The sequence below is a fragment of the Pipistrellus kuhlii genome, unplaced genomic scaffold (genome assembly GCF_014108245.1).
Source record: "Pipistrellus kuhlii isolate mPipKuh1 unplaced genomic scaffold, mPipKuh1.p scaffold_m20_p_3, whole genome shotgun sequence".
Taxonomy (NCBI): Eukaryota; Metazoa; Chordata; class Mammalia; order Chiroptera; family Vespertilionidae; genus Pipistrellus; species Pipistrellus kuhlii.
Window position 1 is genome coordinate 85,242,627 of NW_023425529.1, and position 21,001 is coordinate 85,263,627.

Below are 21,001 nucleotides of genomic sequence, written 5' to 3' on the forward strand. Positions count from 1 at the left end.
TTTCATCCTTTTAACTGTGAGATAGATTAGTATTTTTCTGTACTATTATGTGTAACAAATAAAACATACCAAGATTTAGAGTTTTAAACTATAAAGATCATGATTAATCTTAACCTCAGATGGAATTTTATAACATTAAAAGTCTCCTAAGCAGAAATATAGTAATTTCCTTGAGATATATTGAAGGCTAAATATGAGCTTTAAAGGATCTTTTTCACTCTGAGGGCTTTGCAAACAATAGAAACTCTTACAAAAGAAGGGACAGCAAGTTAATTTCAGGTAAAGGTGATTTGGGAGGAGAGATGGCTGCTGTTCCAAGTACAGTTGACTCTTGAACAACGTGGGGGTTAGGGCCACTGACATCTACACATTTGAAGATTTGCCGATGGTACCAGTAGGCCTTTGAATCTGCAGATTCCCAACTGCAGACCCAAACCCACCAAAACCCGCATATAAGTTGATCTGCTCATGTCTTCTTGCAGATCTGTTATAATAGTTTTGCCTTATGTATCTGTTATTAGATGTATAAATATGTAGGATTTAGTACTCTTAGTGAATTGACCCATTTATCATTATGAAATGTGATATTCTTATTTTAAAATTTGTTTTTTCTAATATTATTATATTCCAGCTTTCTTTTGATGGTCTGCGTGGTATCTTTTTCCATATCCCATTTAATCTATGTTTAATATTTCAGGTAGATTTCTTATAGAGAGCATATAGTTAGAACTTGCCTTTTTATTCAATATGGCAATCCCTGCTTTTCAACTGGAGTATTTGCTACCTATCTACACTAATAAAGGAGAAAGATGCAAATTGATCATATCTTTGTGATACCCACTAGCCAATCAGGAATGAGTATGCAAATTAATCCAAACAAAGATGGCAAGTTAATTTGCATATGCAGGTGCTGAGCGGCTGGGGGTGGGATGGGGCACCTACGTCATAGCCATGGTGACGATGCAGGTGTTCTGCACTGCCCCAGCCACTTTGGGCCTCTGGGCAGTGTGGGAAGGCAGAAAGGTGGCTCTGGGCCAGAGTGAAGGCAGTGCTGGCAGCCAGGGGAAGGAAGGCCCATTCTTGCAGGAATCTTTGTGCATTGGGCTGCTAGTAATTAATATACTTATCAATATGGTTGGGTTTAAATCTATCAATTTGCTATTTATTTAATCCCTTTTTTGTACCTTACTTTCCTCTTTTATTGCCTTTATTTATTTATTTATTTATTTTTTTACTTTTAATGGTGTATTTTAGGTGTTCTATTTTATCTTTACTCTGTGTGCTTTGTTTTAGTGATTGTTCCAGTGTTTCCCATATGTATTCTTTCACTTTCTACAACATAACAATGCAGTATTTTATGTTCAATATAAAACCTTATTACAGTAGTATTTTTTTAAAATTAATTCCCATCCTATCTTCTGCACTATTTTACTCTAGTATAAATCCACAGTATACTATAGTTGACCCTTAAACAACATGGGTTTGAACTTTGTAGATGTTTTCCAGTAAATGTACTTTTAAATGATTTTCTTAATATTTTCTTTAGCTTACTTTATTATAGAAATAAAGAATATAACACACAAAATATATAAAATATATATTAATTGACTATGTTATCGGTAAGGCTTCTGGTCAACAGTGCTAGTAGTAATGTTTTGGGGAAGTCAGAAATTACAAGTGGAGGGGATTGGTCCCTCTAACCCTCATGTTTTTCAATGGTCAACTGTATTATATTATTTATCTGTTAAACAATTTTTAAACACTTGTAAACCACAAAAGACCCTGTAGAGTCAAATAAATCTTGAGAAAGAACAATAAAGCTGGAGGCATCATAATATAACAAAGTTATAGTAACCAAAACAGTATGATATTGGCATAAAAACAAACACATGGATCAATGGAACATAACAAAGAGCCCAGAAATACTAGTAAACCCACACATATATAGCCAACTAATGTTCAATAAAGGAGCCAAGAATATACAATGTGGAAAGGATAGTCTCTTCAAAAAATGATGCTGGGAAAACTGGACAGCCACATGTGAAAGAATGAAACTGGACCACTATCTTACACCATATACAAAAATCAACTCAAAATGAATTAAATACTTGAATATAAGACTTGAAACCATAAAATACCTAGAAGAAAATCTAGGGGGGTTAGCTCCTAGACAAAAGAACTTATAAAACTCAGTAGCAAAAAATATCCCAAATCAAACAGTCAGCTTAACAAGTGGGCAAAATATCTGAATAGATTTTTTTTCCAATTTTGTTTTAAAAATATTTTTATTGATTTTTAGAGAGAGGAATGGAGGAGAGAGAGAGAGAAACATTGATATGAGAGGGAAACATCAATTGGCTGCCTCCTGCACTCCCCTTACCAGAGATTGAGCCTTGTATATGCCCTAATTGGGAATTGAACCAGCAACCTTTGAATACACAAGACGATGCTCAACCAACTGTGCCACACTTGCTAGGGCTACATTTTAATTTTTAATTACAGTTTACATTCAATATTATTTTGTATTAGTTTCAAGTATACAACATAATGGTTAGATAATCATATACTTTACAAAGTGGTTCCCCAATATTTCAAGTACCCACTTGAAACCATATATAGTTTTACAATATTATTGACTATATTCCCTATACTGTACTTCACATCCCTGTGACTATTTTGTGACCACCAATTTGTACTTTTTAATCCCTTTACCTTTTTCAACCAGATTCCCAATCCCTCTCCCCTCCTGCAACTATTAGTCTGATCTCTGTATCTACGAGACTGTTTCTGTTCTATTTTTCACTTATTTTGCTCTTCAGATTCCACATATAAATGAAATTATTTGGTATTTGTCTTTCTCTTTCTAACTTGTTTTGCTTAGCATAATACCCTCTAGATCTATCCATGCTCTCACAAATAGTAAGATTTCATTATGTTTTATGGCTAAGGAGTATTCCATTGTGTGTGTGTGTATATATATATCACGACTTTTTTTTTTTAGAGAAAGTGGGAGAAAGGAAGGGAGGGAGGGAAAGGAGAGAGAAAGAGAGAGAGAGAGAGGGAGAGAGAGAGATTGGTTGCGACTGGGAATGGAACCTGAGATCCTTCGGTCTGAAGACTGACACTCTAACCACTGATCCACAACGGTCAGGGCGAGTACCAAAACTTTTTTATCCACTTGTCTGAATAGATATCTGTTTTAAAAAGACATACATTATTAACAGATGCATGAAAGGATGCTCAACATCACTAATCATCAGGGAAATGCAAATCAAAATCACCATAAGGTATCAACTTACACCCATTAGAGTGACTATTATCCTATATAATAAAAGCCTATACTAAGTGTCTGGTTGTCCAGTTGGACATACAATCAATCAAAGTGTAATATGCTAATGATATGCTAAGGCTGCTCAACTGCTTGCTATGACGTGCACTGACCACCAGCAGACGCTCCAACTGATAAGTTAGCTTGCTGCTTGGTGTCTGGCTGATCAGGACTGATTAACAAGGGCCAGACACACCCTGGAACCCTCCCTTCAGTCCTTCCCTGGCTGGCCAACCTCCCACATAGTTTTTCTCTTGCTGCTTTTAAAATTCTCCCTTTGTCTTTTGCCCTTGGCACTTTAATTATGATGTGTCTTGGTGTGGTCCTCTTTGGATTCCTTTTGTTTGGGGTTCTCTGTACTTCCTGGACTTGTAAATCTATTTCTTTCACCAGGTGGGAAAGTTTTTGGTCATTATTTCTTCAAATAGGTTTTCAGTATCTTGCTCTCTTTCTTCTTCTAGCACCCCCATAATTCTGATGTTGGTTTGCTTGAAGTTGTCCCAAAAGCTTCTTACACTATCTTCAAAATTTTGGATTCTTTTTTCTTTTTGCTTTTCTGGTTGAGTGTTTGTTGCTTCTTTGTATTTCAAATCTTTGACTTGATTCTTGCATTCCTCTAGTCTGCTGTTGGGTCTCTGTATAATATTCTTTATTTCAGTCAGTGTATGTTTAATTTCTAGTTGATCCTTTTTCATATCCTCGAGGGTCTCGTTAAATTTATCGGCCTTTTCTAGGAAATTCTTGAAAAACCTTATAACCATGGTTTTAAACTCTATATCCAGTCGTTTGTTTTCCTTCATTTCTTTTGTTTTCTTTCGTTTGTGATCTGCTTTCTTGTCTCCTCATTTTGGCTGCTTCCCTGACTTGGTAGGGTAGCTTTGTGTGCTAGGTGTTCTATAAGGCCCAGTGGGTCAGCCTCCCCAGTTACCTGAGGTGGACACTCTTGGTGCACCCCTTTGTGGACTGTGTGTACAGTCTTGTTGTAAGTTGGTGTCACTGGGAGGAATTGACCTCCAGGCCAATTGGCTGTGATGACCTGCTTTGTCTATAATGGAAGAATTGCTGTTCTGGAATCACGCTTATAGGGCAGGACTTGTTTCAGTGGGGCTTTGGTGCTCACTGAGTCTGCCTCTTGAATGTGTCCCTTATGAGAGTAGTTGAAATTTGGTGTTGTCTCACACTGACCACTAGATACACTAGCTTCTGGATTTCCAATGGGGTGCAGGTCAGCTACTATCTGAGGCCACCCAGCAGGAGCTACAGGGGGAACTATAGTTTTCTCCTCTTTTCTTGGGGTTTGGAAGTTTTGGAGCTATCTGACCAGAGCTGCAATTTGTTTGGTTAAGTTGTGACAGGGCAGGCCATTTATATGCAAAAGCCGCTGCGTGGAGCTTGGGTGGGTTTGTAGATTGTGCAGGGTGGAGTCTCAGGGCATCACTAGGCTTGGGCGTGGCAAGCAGCAGTGGCTGCCAGTCAGCCTTCTTGCGTGTCCTCATTTCCAAGTCCCTATGTTCATACCTCAGTGCAGTAAACAATGATTGCTGGGCACACCTCTGCAAGAAAGTCACCCTCACTTTTCGACCCAATGGCAGACAGTCTAGCTTCTCCCTGTAGGAGTTTGGGTCCCCCACATCTCCCCAGAAACTGGATTTCAGAGTAATCGGGAGCTTGTCTCCCTTCAGGTTGAAAACAAACAAACAAACAAACAAACAAACAAACAAACAGAACATCCAATCACCTGCCACCAGCCCAATTTGTGCGCCTCCATACCTGAGCTTTTCAGCGCTTATGCACATCTCAATGCTCTTTTCTCTTTTGTTTTAGTTGTAGAACTTCCACTCGGCTAGCTTTCCCATGATTTTTGGTGATAGATGTTTTGTCTTTTAGGTGTAGTTTTGAAATTGTTATGTGAGGCAGCAGTTTAGGTGTTTACCTATGCCGCTATCTTGGTTTCTCCTCTTTTTCTGCCCTTGATGAGTTATGCCATTTAGCCAGTTAGCCATGAGATTGGAAAATTTAGCCAAAGATCCATGGTGGTCCCTATGCAAATTTCTGGAGCTTATGTTTTGCACAGCTCCTCTCCTCAGTGCCTGCTCTGTAAATTCTCAGCGTTTCGCCCCCTCATACTGAGATCTCTGTCATTTCACTTTTGTGAGACTGCCAGGTGTTTTGGGGGGAGGTTCCCTCCTCACTGCAGTTTTTCCCAGAAATTGTTTTCAGGTAGAAAGATGATATGACCATAGGGTACACCTTGTTTATTTCTTTTCTCTCCAAGTTACTTTTCCTCATTGCCTGTTGTTGAATATAAAAACAAATTGTTACTCTATTTTGTTCATATTTCTAATTGTTATAGTGGAAGCATGCTATTCTGGACCACCTTGTACCCATTATGGTCCGAAACAGAAAACCCAATTTGTGTATTTTAAACTGTCAATTTTCAAAGTAAGATAATCTCACTTCAATGTATATTTTGTTTTTTATTGTGGTGTGCTTTTTTGCCTTTTAAACTAACTGAGACTTTCTAGGCTTAGCATGAAACAGTTTGAGGGAGCCAGTTGCTTGGATATCATCTAACTTGGGTTGTTATTACAGTAGTGGAAACTCACCTCATACCCAAAACACAAGTATCTTGCTGGGTTCAGTTTTCAAAATCCTAATGTCATTTAAAAGGCTAAGATATCCTTTGCTATATGCAATCTTCATGAATATAAGGAAGCCCATTGGTTTTAGCTGGAGAACTTATCGAGAATGGAAGTTTACAACCTCGCTCAATGTTAGTCACACAAGAGATCATTGTGACATGTGGAATGGAAAAATAGGTGACTGCTGCCTGCATATCTCTGGCATCTTCCCACCTTCAAGGGCTAAAACTACAGTAGGATGATGTTATACTTTATTCTTTAGGTGCTATAAAGTATCATATTGATTTTTTTCTTTACTAAAATAATTCAATTCTATTTAGGTGCTTTTTTCTCCTTAAAAACTTATGATTGGTTTTTATAGTTAAGGTATTTTTGTGTAAATCAAATATCAATACAGTGTGTTTGTAAAAAAAGGTTGTCTTTCCAGTCAGAGAACATGCCCCAGTTGCTAGCTCAATCCCAAGAAGGGAGCATGTGGGAGGCAGCTGATAGATGTTTCTCTGTCTCCCTCCTTCTTCTTTCCTCTCTCTCTAAAATCAATAAAACACACACACACACACACACACACACACACACACACACACAAATATATATATATATATATATATATATATATATATATATATATATATTTTTTTTTTTTTTAAGATTGCTGTCCTATTTAACTTTGTATTAAGTATGTAGTATCAATTCACCAGCTATAAAAGCATTCGTGGACACAGATGTCTTTATGATACACTATATCGTTTTAGATATTTTATATTTTAAGGAAGATCCCAAGTATTTAAAGTAGCAAATACCTTCTTTAGCTTGATCAATAGATACTAAATTCATATTTAAGGTTGATGCTTAAAAATGTAGTTTTGAAAAATTAAATGTTAATTTACCAAAACATAATAGGAAACTTTTGAATTAAAAATAACTTGGAGCAAAGCTATTTTTGGGACCCCTCAGGAAATGATATAAAAACTTTTTATTTTATTTTATTAATTTTGAGAGAGAGAGAGAGAGAGAGAAAGAGAGAGAGAGAGAGAGAGAAACATTGATGTGAGAGAAAAACATCAATTGGCTGCCTCTCATACTTGCCCCAACTGGGAATTGAATCAGCAACTTAGGTATGTGCCCTTACAGGGAATGTAACCTGCAACCCTTTTGGTGCATGGGGCAACTCTCTAACCAACTGAGCCACCCAGCCAGTAGTTATACAAACTTTAATAACTCAAAAAGGCAATCCTATTTAATAAAAGCCTAATATGCTAAGTGTCTGGGCCTCTGGTCAGCTGTTCAACCAATCAAAGCCTAATATGCTAATGATATGTTAAGGCCGCTCAACCACTTGCTATGAAGTGCACTGACCACCGGGGATAGACACTCCGACCTGTAGGTTAGCTTGCTGTTTGGTTGGGGCCAATCAGGACTGAGCTAGATGTGGTGGACATGCTCTGGATGGACCCCTTGGTGGATGTCAGAGAACTGGTTTAAGCCTGATCCTGCAGGCCAGGCTCAGGGACCCCACTGGTGCACGAGTCCATGCACCAGGCCTCTAGTGTGAACATAAATGATTATTTTGTGTTTACTTAGGGCTGTCTGTTGCTGGGTTTGAGGGCTGTGTGCTCTCTCTAATTTGTTACCTCAAGGATTGCTGTGCTTGTGTGTGCTCTTTCTTGCTGTAAGCTGTCACATCTGACTGACTAGTGTCACTGGCTGTAGCAATTCCCCATCCCTCTTTGTTTGTGTCTAATCTGAGGCAGGGGTGAATCTAATTTGTTAATATTATTAGAAACAAGGATAAATTAAATATGTATTTAATATGTATTTAACTCTAAGGCTAGACTAAAGTTCTTTCATAAGAAAACTTGATTTTAGTGAAAAACTTTTATATATTTTCTTGGATTTCTCTATAGACATTTGTTTCTTAAATCACAGCTGGATGGAGAGTTTGCCAGAGGGCTAAGTTACAGCTAGGTGGAGTGAGTACAGCTGAGGATGCAGTGATTTGGGTATAGGTCTATTTTCCCTGTTAAATGTTCCTGCAGCTGGTATTGAAAATTTTCTTCTTTAGATACAAGCTGTACATTTAATGAGGAGTGGGAGGGCTGTGGGGGATGTCGACAGGTAAGTAGGGATAAGATAATTATTAATAATGAAGTTTTATAACTGTTAATCCAGTGCTGCCAAATAGACATATAATGTGAGCAAATTTGTACTTAGCATATTTCATTTAATATTAGTATATACCAAATATTTCAACATGTAATAAATATAAAATTAAGACAGTTTATACTTTTATTTATTTTAAAATTTTATCTTTATTACTAGAAGTATTATAGATGTCCCCTTTGTTTGTGGTCTTTTTCCCCATTGACCTCCTCCACCTGTACCTGCCCCTCCCCGGCCTTCACTACTCTATTATCTGTGTCCATGGGTTATGCATGTATGCATATAATTTCTCAAGTTAATCACTCTCCTCCCACTCCAACCTCTGACTTCTCTCTGAAATTCATCATTCTGTTTCATGTTTCTATGTCTTTAGATCTATTTTATTCATTAATTAATTTTGTTCATTAGATTCCACATATGAGTGAGATTGTGTGATACTTATCTTTCTCTGACTAGCTTATTTCAATTAGCAATTTTATACTTTTTAAATTCTAAATCATCAAATTCTAGTGTATATTTTATACTCACAGCATATATCAATTCTGACTAGCCACATTTCAGTAGCCATGTGTGGCTATCATATTAGATAGCATAGTGTTAGTTTATGGTTGTTCTCTAATCAACATTGTTCTTCCTATTAAAAATTTATTTATACTATGCAAATCATAGTATAAGTGTTGAAGGTTACAAATTCCCATTTTAATGCACTATAGATAGCTATAAATGAAATAATGAGTTTTTGATTATTCATTGCTGTGGTTTGGGTAATAGACAGGATCCTTGCCATACAATTTCTCTCAATGATAAAAATTTTAAAGCAACCTTAATATAATAAACTAGAGGCCTGGTGCACAAAATTTGTGCACTGAGTTGGGGGGTGTCCCTCAGCCCAGCCTACACCCTCTCCAATATGGGACCTCTCAGGGGATGTCTGACTCACAATCTGGGACTGCTGGTTCCTAACTGCTCACCTCCTGTCTGCCTGATTGCCCCTAACTGCTTTTGCCTACCAGCCTGATCACCCCCTAACCACTCCCCTGCTAGCCTGATCAACACCTAACTGCCCCCTTGCCACACTGATTGCCCCCAACTGCCCTCCCCTGCAGGCCTGGTCCTCCCCCAACTTCCCTCTCTCCCCCTGCAGGCCCGGTCACCTGCAACTGCCCTCCCTCCCCTGCTGGCCTGGTTGCCCCTAACTGCCCTCCCCTGCTGGCATGATCACCCACAACTACCTTCCCCTGCCAGCTATCTTTGACCACATGGGGCAGCCATCTTGTGCAAGGGTATGAGGGTCAATTTGGATATTACCTCTTTATTATATAGGATACTATTCAATATTAACCGTGACACACAATAGGAAAAGTTCTTTGGGTTAGTTAATGTAATATGTAAGTAATTTTTTTTTTTTTTTTTTTTTTTTTTTTTTTTTTTTTTTTTTTTTTTGTGTGTGTGTGTGTGTGTGTGTAAGGAAATTTTGGGGTTTTATTTAGAATTATGAGTTATAGGAATAATATAGTTAGAAGGAAATGGTGGACATCTGGTGGCCCTTGTGATCTGAAACACAAAATTGAGTCTTATAAGTGGGCCAGTTAAAAGAATTATTTGTTGGAATATAAAGTGAGTAAATACAAAGACATTTGTGAAAAAGGACTGTCCTTAAATTTTTTTGTTTGTTTATTAATTTTGAGAAAGAGAGAAACATCAGTTTGTTATTCCACTTATTTACTCATTCACTAGTTGATTCTTGTATGATCAGCGATCAAACCTGCAACTTTGACTTATGGAGATGACCCTCCAACTAAACTACCTGGCCAACATGGGAAAAATGACTCTGGATGAAAAAAGGGTTGTGTATGCTTTGAGGCATTGTAGTAGTTGATCTTACCTATTAATAGACAAACATGTAGATTGTACCTCTGCTACACCACCAGCCAATCAGGAGTGATATGCAAATTAACCCAACAAAGATGACAGTTAATTTGCATATATAGGCTCCCAGTGGCAGGGGTGGACACTTGCATTGTTGTCATGGCAACGACACAGGTGTTCTTCCCCACTCCTGTCTCTCAGGGACTCTGGGCAGCATAGGAAGGCGGGGCCAAAGTGGAAAGAGGCCACTCCTGGAGTGGAAAGAGGTTGCTCTGGGGCCAGAGTGGAAAGGGGCTGGGCTGGAGTGGAAAGCTGGTGCTGGCAGCCACGGAAAGAAAAGCCCATTCTAGCATGAATCTTTGTGCATCGGGCTTCTAGTATTTATATATTTAACAATTACTCTTTGGTACTATAACCTTTTCATTTGACAACTGCAGCCATATGAGTTAATACACTAATAGAATCTTTAGTAAAGTTTATAGTATCTTTGTATCTTATTAACTATATCTAATACTTACCATGAGAGCATATTAGTACTTGAGTCAGGAAGATTAAGAGATTTGTTCTTACCTTTCATCAAGTTGGGGGTGGGATTATGACTTTGGATTAGACTTGAGTTCATTGTCACATCTGGTATGGTAGCTGTGATGAGTTCATTGTATTACCAATGTTAACATCAGGTGTTCATAGAATTCAGTAGCTTTGTATTTATTATAAGTCTGAATTTTTCACCTAGGGAATCAGCCATGTGACCGATGTGTACAACCATAATAGGGGAGATGGTGAGAGTACTGAAGTAGGCCAATGCATTACCTAGAACGAGGTTCTGTTGAGGATTAATTGTTGCATATTTCCTGTAGATACAAATAATTCTTTATTGGGTGATTAACTTTAGTAATTTTTGTCTTCCTATAAAACAGATTAAGTTGTTTACATCATTTGCTTTTAACTTTTAAACTTTTGCTTAAGATAACTTTTTGAAAACTTTGATTGAAAGTTATTCTTAGAAGGTGATAGAAAATTCAAATCAGAAAGTTTATCTCATTGTCACAGTTACTGAGGCCAACTAAAGTGCCAACATGCACTGTTATAGCACAATTAATTTCAGATATATCTTAAAAATTTCTTCTTATGGTAGCTTGTTTGACCTATGGTAGCTAGATATTTTGAAACATGTGCAGCTTTATTTCAATATAGCTGCTTTTTCAAACCCTTTCTTAGTTTCTTTGTCTTCTTATTCACACCTATGGTGATTGTGTTTTGTGTAAAGTAGGGGTCCAGAAAAGACCTCCAAATCATGTTTTTCATGGCAACCATAATCACCTTTTGCATTTATACAGCATTTCCATCGTGTGTGTTTGATTAGGAGAAATAGCCCAAGTGCTTGCCCAGCCACTGGACTATCTGTGCCTGTGTTCTGAAGGATTATGAAACATAAGTGCCAGGTAGACACCAGAATTAAGCTTGAAAGTCTCTGTGTGTGTGTGTGTGTGTGTGTGTGTGTGTGTGCATGTGTGTGTGCATGTGTTGTACATATGCCTCTTGTCACAAAGCTCCATGATGGTTATACTGTTTCCCTGCAAAATTTTCTGAGTGCAAAGAGGAAACTACCTCACATACTTTTTGTACTTAAATAAATTAGGAAAATCATATAACCAACTTCTGAACACTTATTTTCTAGGAATTTTATGTCATGTCTTATTGATTTGAAGACATTTTTTAATGCATTATTTCCTTGAGGTGGGAGTTGGGATATAATCTGATTGTTAATTATGAAAGAACTTTGTTTATATAAGGAGTCAGCAAACTATGGTCTATGGATGGGCCAGATCTGGCCTGTGAGTAAGAAATGGCTTCTATATTTTAAGACTTATGTGTTAGCAAACAAACAAGCAAACAACAAAGAGAGAGAGAGAGAGAGAGAGAGAGAGAGAGAGAGAGAGAGAGAGAGAGAGAGAGAGAGAGAGAGAGAGAGGAGTTTGCATGTGGTCTAAAGCCTAAAATATTTATTACTTGACTCTACAGAAAAAGTTTGCCAACTCCTGATTTACAGAATCGATTTCTATTTTGAGCATGAAGAAACCAAACTCAGATGTAGCTGACTCCTGAAGCTCACAGAAGGAGCCTGTTCTAGTAGAAGAAGAATCGATTCAAGTTTCTGCAGCTCTGGCTTCTATCTTTCAATTGACTTAATGTACCTGTTAATAAGGTTTTCCTTTTGGCTGTCATTCTAGAGTTCACAGAGTAATATCTACAGTTCAATTCTAATACTAACTACCAATTCTCTACAAAACTGCCCTCACTTCAGACACCAGGTGCACGCTCTGGGGTTCCCAGGCCACCCACACTTATGACCAACTGGCTACAAATTCAAGGGTTTCCATTACTCCCTCAATTTTGGAGCTGATACAGTAGACTTTATTGATGGTGCATGATAAGGTAGGGCTACCCAAGTCTCTCTCCTTCTTCACGGGGTCTGGGATAGAAACTGTGGAGGTCAGTAGGTTCTCAGTGTATTGAGGGATCAATTTGGGGCAAGGAATCCCCAGCAACTGAGGGCCTCTCCTCCTCTCAGGGCTGGTGGTCCAGGGGGCTCTTATTCCTTGGAGGCCATGTGGACCTTGTCCACCACCCTGTTGCTGTAGCCAAATTCGTTGTCATATCAGGAAATGAGTTTCACAAAGTGGTCATTGAGGGCAATGCTAGCCCAGCTTCAAAAGTGGAGGAGTGGGTGTCACTGTCACAGGAGACAACAGGATCCTCAGTATCACCTTGAGAGGGCCCTCTGATGTCTGCTTCACTACCTTCTTGATGTCACTGTGTTTTGCAGCTTTCTCTGGTCAGCAGGTTAGATCCACAAACTGCACATTGTGGGTGGGGACACATATGGCCATGCCAGTGAGCTTTCCATTCAGCTCAGGGATGACTTTGCCTACAGCCTTGGCAGATCAGTAGAAGCAGAGATGATGTCCTGGGAAGCCTCTTAGCTATCTACCACAGCTTTCCAGAGGGGCTATCCACAGTCTTCTGGGTGACAGTGACGACATGGACTGTGCTCATGAGTTCCTTCATGATGCCAAAGATGTCATGGGTGACCTTGGCCAAAGAGGTCAAGCATTTGGTGGTACGGGAGGCATTGTTGACAATCTTGAGGGAGTTGTCAAACTTGTTGTGATTCACACCCATCACAAACATGAGGGCATCTGAAAAAGGGGCAGAAATGATGACACTCTTGGATCCACCCTTCAAGTTATTTCCATCCTTTTCCATGGTAGTGCAGACACCAGTGGACTCCACAACATACTCAGCACCAGCATCACCCCATTTGATGTTGGCAGAATCTCGCTCCTGGAAGATGGAGATAGACTTTCCATTGATGGCAAGCTTCCTGTTCTCAGCCTTGTCTGTGTCTTTGAATTTGCCATGAGTAGAATCATACTGGAACACGCAGACCATGTAACTGAGGCCAATGAAGGGGTCATTGAATATCCAGTTTTCCAGAATTAATAGCATCCCGGGTGCCCAGATGCCCAATATGGCCAAGTCCATTCACTTTGACCTTCACCATCATGTCTCAGGGTTGTGGCTGGCACTGTGCAGGAAGACACAGCTGTCTGACAAACAGGAGTAACAGAGCCATGCCCTCAATATTTTTTTTCTTTTTTTAGTATTTTTATTAATTTAAATAATAAACTAGAATAACTCCAAGAAATCAGAAAAGCACTATACTTGTGATTACAGTTATATCAGAAAGGATACAAATCAGGACCAGATAAATGGAGAGACACTTAAGGCCAGGTCTTGGGGGATTTCACATGTGAAACTTGCACATCTTCGGGTTATGTTACCTGAGCTTTGGTGCCATAGTTTTTATTGGAGTTTCATTATATAGACATCATTAATTAGATCATTGGCCACAGGATTGAACTTAATCACCTATCCTCCTCAGAGTCAGGAAGTCATTCTGATATCAACTGACGCAAACCCAAACCTTCTAATCTCATGGTTAGCTTTCCTGGCATGGTTAGCCCCCTTATAAAAAGGTCTAGGGAGGGGCCCACAACGAGTCACCTCATTAGCATTGCCCTCCGATGGTTGTTGGCACCAATTTCATGCCAACAGGAACCCCCAAATTGGGGCACAGTGAAGAAGAAAACTTTAGTGCTGAACAGCTCAATTGTGATACAGCATGACTGGCTGTGTGACAGCCCTAGGGCCAGGCCCCTCTACAGTTTAACTGCTCTGCTGTGCTCCTCAATGATTTGCTCTGCTTGTTCCTGCTTTGCACTGTGCTGTGCTTTCATCTGCTCCATTCTGTGCCACTCTGCTCTAGAGTGCTCTGGCCTACAGTGATCTGCTCTGCTCTGCTCCAGTAAGACATCTTCAGTGTTTCAGCTCAGCTGGGGAAATCGCTCTTTAGTCTGGGGTGGAAAGGGAAAGTGCACTCCCAGAGTCAGAGGGGAGCTGGCTTATGCAGACAAAAAGTCCTCACCCCTGGTCCCTGATTGATCTGTCCTGGTGCAAATGAGGACTCCAAATCCTTGCAGTTTGATTAATTCAAACAGAACTGTCCTGATTGGTCAGAATAAAGCCACTGTGGTTGGCTGCGCTATGTAGCTTCAAATGGATGGGGGAAAGCTCAGGCCTATTGGTTGAAATAGGATTCCAGGAACTCCTTTATAATGGCTGTCTCAGAGGGCAGAAACAATGCAGGCAGGTAGTTTAGAGCAGAGGTAGGCAAGTTTAATGCCAGCTTCTCCATGAAGGGCAGTTTGTGTAAGAGGCTCCTGTGTAGAAATGCCTGCTCAGGCCTCATGGCTTTGGCTGTCAGCTGACTTTCTGCACTTCCACTTTACAACAAACCTAGTATTAGTCCATTTACCAACTCTTGTTTCTCTTTATTTTTTCCTTTCACTTTGGTTTTTTTCTCAATAGATATTTATTAAACTCTCACTATCTGCTGACACTGTACTTGCTTATCTGGTGAGTTGTAAGCATATACTCTCATTTTGTATGGTGGCATTTTCAAAATGTGTTAACTCACGATTCATCTCCTGAGTCTGAATTTGAAGCCTTAGTCATAATGTGCTTTGCTATATATGGAATAGTGTCTTCCTAGGCAATGCATTTGCAACAGATTTGTGTTATTTTGAAAATATTAATGTTTGTCTCTAAAGCAGGGTTGGGTCAGGATGAGGCCATTGATATAGAATAAAATTATCTGAGTCTTAGTGGGGCAACTATAACTGTTTCTACCAAGAATACAATGATGCATTATTTTTACCTTATGTTTGCCATCACTAATTGCTTGTTTTAATACTTTTCCTGCCCAATATTTATTATGAAGCATTTAAATCCTTATTTTTAAAAAACTATGGTTTCCATTCTTATTTCTATCAGTGATGCTTTTTGTGTGTGTATGCATGTGCCAGTCTTTTCCTCTTCAAGTCCCAATGATCTATTGTTTTTTCTCATTCAATCTAAAGAAAGATCTTGCAGCATTTTCTTTTGAGATATTTCTCATCATGCTTTTTTTTTCTTTCTGTTTTCCATTTAATTCATGCTTTTATCATCTTGTCTCTAGATTGTAGAGTTCATTTTTTTACCCAATCTCCTTATCTATAAACTAGAGGCCCTGTGCACAAAATTCATGCACTGGGGAAAGTGGGTCATTCAGCCCAGCCTGTGCCCTCTCGCAGCCTGGGACCCTTTGGGGGACATAACAGTGCTCCAAGTGGCAGGTGGCCAGGGAGGAGCTTGAATCAGGGCCAGGCGCCGTGCCTGCCTCTCATGCTCATCCTGGCCTGCTGCGCCTGCTGCCGCAGAGTCCGGAGAGCTCTGCCATGGCAGCTGCATTCGCGAGCCATAAGCCCAGCTTCTGGCTGGGTGGCGCTCCTTTGTGAGAGTGCACTGACTGCCAGAGGGCAGCTCCTGTGTTGAGCATCTGCTTCCTGGTGGTCATTGTGCATCCTAGTGACAGGTCATTCCAGTTGTTCCTCTGTAACAGTCACTTAGGCTTTTATTATATAGACTAGAGGCCCATTGCAGGAAGATTCCTGCAATAGGGCTTCCTGCTGAGGTTGCTGCCCCGCCTGCTTCCCTTCCTTCTCCCAGCCCCTCCTGCTTCCCTCCCTTCTCCTCTGCTTGCTTCTTCACAGCTTTGCTGCCTTTTGCAGCATTTGGCTTCTTTCTATGCTGACTTCAGTCTTTGCTCTGGCCTGGGTATGCAAATTAACCACCATCTTGGTTGGGTTGATTTGTATACTCACCCTAATTGGCTGGTGGGCATGGCTTATGGGCATAGCGAAGGTGCGATCAATTTGCATATTTCTCTTTTATTAGGTATGATAGGATTCTCCCCTCTTTTTCTCCTACTTGTACATCACTATCAGGTGCATCTCTCTCCTGCATAGAAACTTCCTATGGCTTCATGTGACCTTTAGGATAAAGTTCAAGCTTTTTTCCTGGGTTTTTAAGTCATCCACAGTTGGCTATGGGCTATGTTTTTCTGAACTTCCTTTCTACTTGTTTCTAATCTGGTCCTCTGGTGCTGGTTTTCCTTTGTTTTTTTAATTGGCCCTAATGCATTTTGTGCATTGAGCCCTGCTTATCCTTTTCTGGCTCTTCTCTACAATGCCCTCCTCCCTCCTAATGTACTAGTAATCTATCCCTATTCTTTAGGGCTTTTCTATCTGTACTTGCCTTCTGACCCCACTCCAAGCACAAAAATGCTGCTGACCTCTGACCCTCCTCAGCATGTTCAAACCCACTCTTAGTCACTTGGTCCTAAACTGAGGCACACTGGCAACCATGGTTATACTAGTTAACATTGTATATGTATATGCAGGAGCCAGATCTTTTGTTTTTGTGTTCCCAGCAGCTTCTAACAAGTGATTCTCAACTGTGACTGTCCATTAGTATCACTTAGGGAGCTTTAAAAACAAAACTAAATAGAACCTATTAGGGTTGAGCCAGGAACCAGTGACTAGTGGGCACTCTCTTGGTGACAATATGTGCAGCTGGAGTTGAGAGCCAGTAAGTGAGACAGTCTCCCAGTGAACCTTTTTGACACTAGAGGAACATGGAGTTTGAGCCCTCTGTGCATATCACTGCATCTCTGCCTGGACGATTCAAAGCGACCCTTTATAAGACTTGGGTAAAAATGGCTTATTCAAGCACATATGAGTATTCATTATGTGCCAGGCACTGGTCCGAGTGCTGATGTCACTGCAGTGAACAAAACATGTCCCTGTTGCCCTGGCCGAGTTGCTCAGTGGTTAGACCACTGGTCCACAAACTGAAGGGTCATAGGTTCAATTCCTGGCCAAAAGCACATACCGCCATTGCAGGTTCAATCCCTGGTCCCGGTCAGGACTGGAGTGGGAAGCAACCAATTGATGTGTCTGTCCCACATAGATGTCTTTCTCTCTCCCCCTCCTCTCCCTCCTTTCCACTCTCTTTAAAATATCAATGGAAAAAATATCCTCGAGAGAGGATTGAAAAAAACCAACCAACAAAATATGTCCCTGCCCCTGGAGCTTCTGCTCTTAGCCATGGGAAACCATAAATAAGTAATGTCAGGTAATGATGGTAAACACTGTGGAAAATATGGAGCAGGATGAGTGGTCAGAGAGAATAGCAGTACTTTCATAGAGGCTCGTTTCAAAGATGTTCCCCATTTCCTTAAATCAGCCAATGCTCTGGAAACCAGCCTCCTCTGAATAAAGTCTGGGAACCTGAGCTGGCAGGCCAGCCAGGACTGAAGTAGGAACTCATGCTGCCCCTTACCTATAAGCAGAGGGCTGAGCAGTGTCCTGTGGAGCCAGGGGGACCCCAGAGAATGGAAGGCTGGAGGGGAGGAAGGCAGGACGGAAGGGTGGGGTCCTGGAACAAGGGACAGGCTGGGGCTGTGGATTCACACCTGGCCTAAGACCAGGGATCCGGCTGTGAACATGTTCAGGACAGGATGCCAGCTCTCAGTAAACAATTTTATGTTACGGTTGTTCCCCTCTTACACTAAGGATTCCAATGCGATTCTCATCACTTGAAAAAGATGACACACTTAAGTAGCCCAAACTTTCTGTTTCAAAATGTTTCTCTGTCAATGAACATTCTTTGTAGCTGCGAAGTGGATGTTTATTGAAATGAGTTGTCAGTTTCTTTAATAATATGCAGCATGAATTTCTTTAGTACCAGTAGGTGGAAAGCATGGCAGATATTAGAGCAAATATACACTGAGTGGCCAGATTATTATGATCTCTGAACGCATAATTGGCCACTCAGGGTATATCCTATATAATAAAAGGTTATTATGCAAATTGTCCCCTCGACCAGGAGTTCAACCGGTAGGCAGGCCGGCCAACTGCCCATGTCCCCACCCCCTGGCCAGGCTGGCCGGACCCCACTCACTGGGCCTTTGATGTATGTGTTTGGAGATCATAATAGTCTGGCCACTCAGTGTGTATTTAAGGAAAGGGGGGAAGGCTTCATCTGGAGCCTCTACTTCAGGCACTCCGCCAGGAAAGTCAGTTCCTGAGCTGAGTGGTCCCTTCCGCTGAGGGATCTTGCTTTGTAGCCTGAGATGTGGTTAAACCATCTGTATGCGCCTGTATGTAGCAGTCTTAGTAATGGGCATACCATTAGTCTCCATACGAGATTTCCTTAAGTGTATGGGAAGAGCACAGGGCGAGGGGCTTGATTCTAGGACTGAAATGAAATCTTAAGAAGGTAGACTCTCATTGTCTTAACCACTTGAAACAGTAACTTGAGCAATGAAATGAAAGATCGGGCATCTGTCGGTAAACGGATTGATAAAGCTACTTCACTCAGGTTGTCAGGCACGTCTGGGGAGAACAGCGGAGACAACCGTGGAGCAAGCGCTTCACACCGAGGTTGGGAATTTCATTTTCAGATCACAGAGATATCTCCTTTCGCCACCCTTTCCTGTGGTAACTGAATGCAAGGCACATCCCCTTTGCTGCTGTCTTTTTGTTCCTACACACAGTCCAAGAAGCCAAGGAAACCTAGTGCCGGAGCTCAGACCCTGGGTCTGGAGAGGGGACTCCGCAGGCAGCAGGCTGGGGCCTCTGCCCTCCTCCCCGCAGCCGGCAGCATCGCCCCTCGCCTGCACCTGCCGCGCGGGCTGCCGCCGGGCGGAGGGAAGGGAGGGAGCGGGCGCCGAGGGGCCAGCTGGGCGGCGGCAGCGGGGCGCCCACCGCGGAGAGGCTGCCTCCTTGGCCCCAGGGACAGCGGCGAGGGTGGAGCGCCGGGAGGGGGCGGGGAGGAGTCAGAGCAGCTGCGCGGCGGGTCTCCAGGGGGAGCCAAGGTATAAGGGCGGGCCCTGCACCGCCCAGAGCATCCTTTCCCCTCTGGACCCCGCCCGCCGGCGCGCAGCCCGGCTCGCTCTGCTCTTGCCTGGTGTGACTTCTTTGTGCTGTTTTCTGCCTGCGCCTCATCTCTGCAGGACCCGTTCGTCCTTCTTCGGGCTATAAAAAGGCAGATGATGAGATGTCCCGGGCCACGTCTGCTGGAGACCAGCCGGAGACAGCAGCCCGCACCATTTACCTCAACCAATCGCATCTCAACAAATTCCGTGACAACCAGATCAGGTAAGAGAAGGCGGCGGAGAGACCGAGAAACAGTGACTTCACAGCTGGGATGGGGCTCACCTTCCTCTTGTTAGCTTTACCACGCATCTAGTGTCTCTCTTCCCCCCTCCCCCCCTCAGTCTGCTTCCTCCAGCTCCTTACACTACTCTCCCCCCTCTCTCCCCCTAGAGCCAGCAGTCTACACCCGCTTTTCCAGTGGGGTCATATGTATTTAGTCTTTACTTTTCTCCTCTTTGCATCTATTCCTTGCTTAGGCAATGTGAGTCCCAAGAAAGTTTTTATTCAAAATGAGTTCTCATATTTTTCATCCCCGAGCTCCCTTCCAAGAACCACCGCCCTCACACCAAATCCTGTTTTAATACAGTTGATAACTCTTCTTAGCAATTTACAGACCATAATGTGGGAATCTCCTTTATAAAGGAATCCCACAGGTCAGAAGGACTCACATGCAACTCTGAATGGTCCAGGACATTTGGTAAGAGGTCTTTATTTGCTGGGAAACTTTGCCCAGAGTTAGCAGAAAGATGAATGGAAGCTAGCATATGTCTACTATTTGCTGCCCACTGTGTCAGATGCTTTAGCTATACTAGCTTTATAAATCCTCATAGCCTCCTGAAGAAGGCATTATTACAATAAGATCAGGAAACCGAGATAGCAAGGTGTTAAATAATGTATCTATGGTCATAGAACCCTGAATGGCAGAGCTGGAAATAGAACCCAGCCTGACTACTATGACTCAAATTCTTCCTGCTGTGGAAAGCTAGATCATTAGGCATCGGTGTTAATACGTTTTCAAATTTCATTAAATTTTCAGGCTTAGATAACATTATCTCTGGGAGTGACTTCAAAGGATGTAGTTCTGTGAGTGGCTCAGAATACCAAGTTCAGGTGTAGAGAAGTTAAGTGATTGGTCAGGTTACACATAGATTATTGACAAACCTGAATTCCAATTTAGTGTTATTTCTAGAAAGCTCTGGCTAAAACTTTGCTATTGTTATGTGTTTTAAGTATTGCACTAAAGCAGTAGCACTTGTATAGGCTGCTTAGCCTGACATCTTTATTTAGAAACAACTGGCTGTTGGACATTAATGTAGCTTGATAGGATTTGGAATAGAATAATGGTGCATATTACATGGACATGATACCTTCATTTATTAAGTGAATGTTAGGCTTTATTTTGGGTTTTAAGAATGATCATTGGGACATATACTTAAAAGAGTAGCTTAGAAGAATAGCTGAGACCAAATTCAAATAAAGAGTGAGCTTAGTTTAAGATATGAAGCATCAGCTACAATGAGTTACCATTTCACGCACAAGGATAGCTCTAACCAAAAAGACAATAACAACTGTTGATGAGGATATGAAGAAATTGGAATCTTTGTTGCTTGGAATGA

The 21,001-nt window shown here is 41.3% G+C and overlaps 1 protein-coding gene and 1 pseudogene across 1 annotated transcript in view; one reads left to right on the forward strand and one right to left on the reverse strand.

The window, feature by feature from the left end:
* ATP8A2 (ATPase phospholipid transporting 8A2) overlaps positions 1-21,001 on the forward strand; it is a 556,427-nt gene that overhangs the window by 46,561 nt on the left and 488,865 nt on the right. The window contains exon 2 of the mRNA XM_045588453.1: positions 19,463-19,607. Coding sequence (XP_045444409.1) covers positions 19,463-19,607 — 145 coding nt within the window. The remainder of the gene's footprint in view (positions 1-19,462; positions 19,608-21,001) is intronic.
* LOC118729178 lies at positions 12,441-13,641 on the reverse strand (annotated as a pseudogene).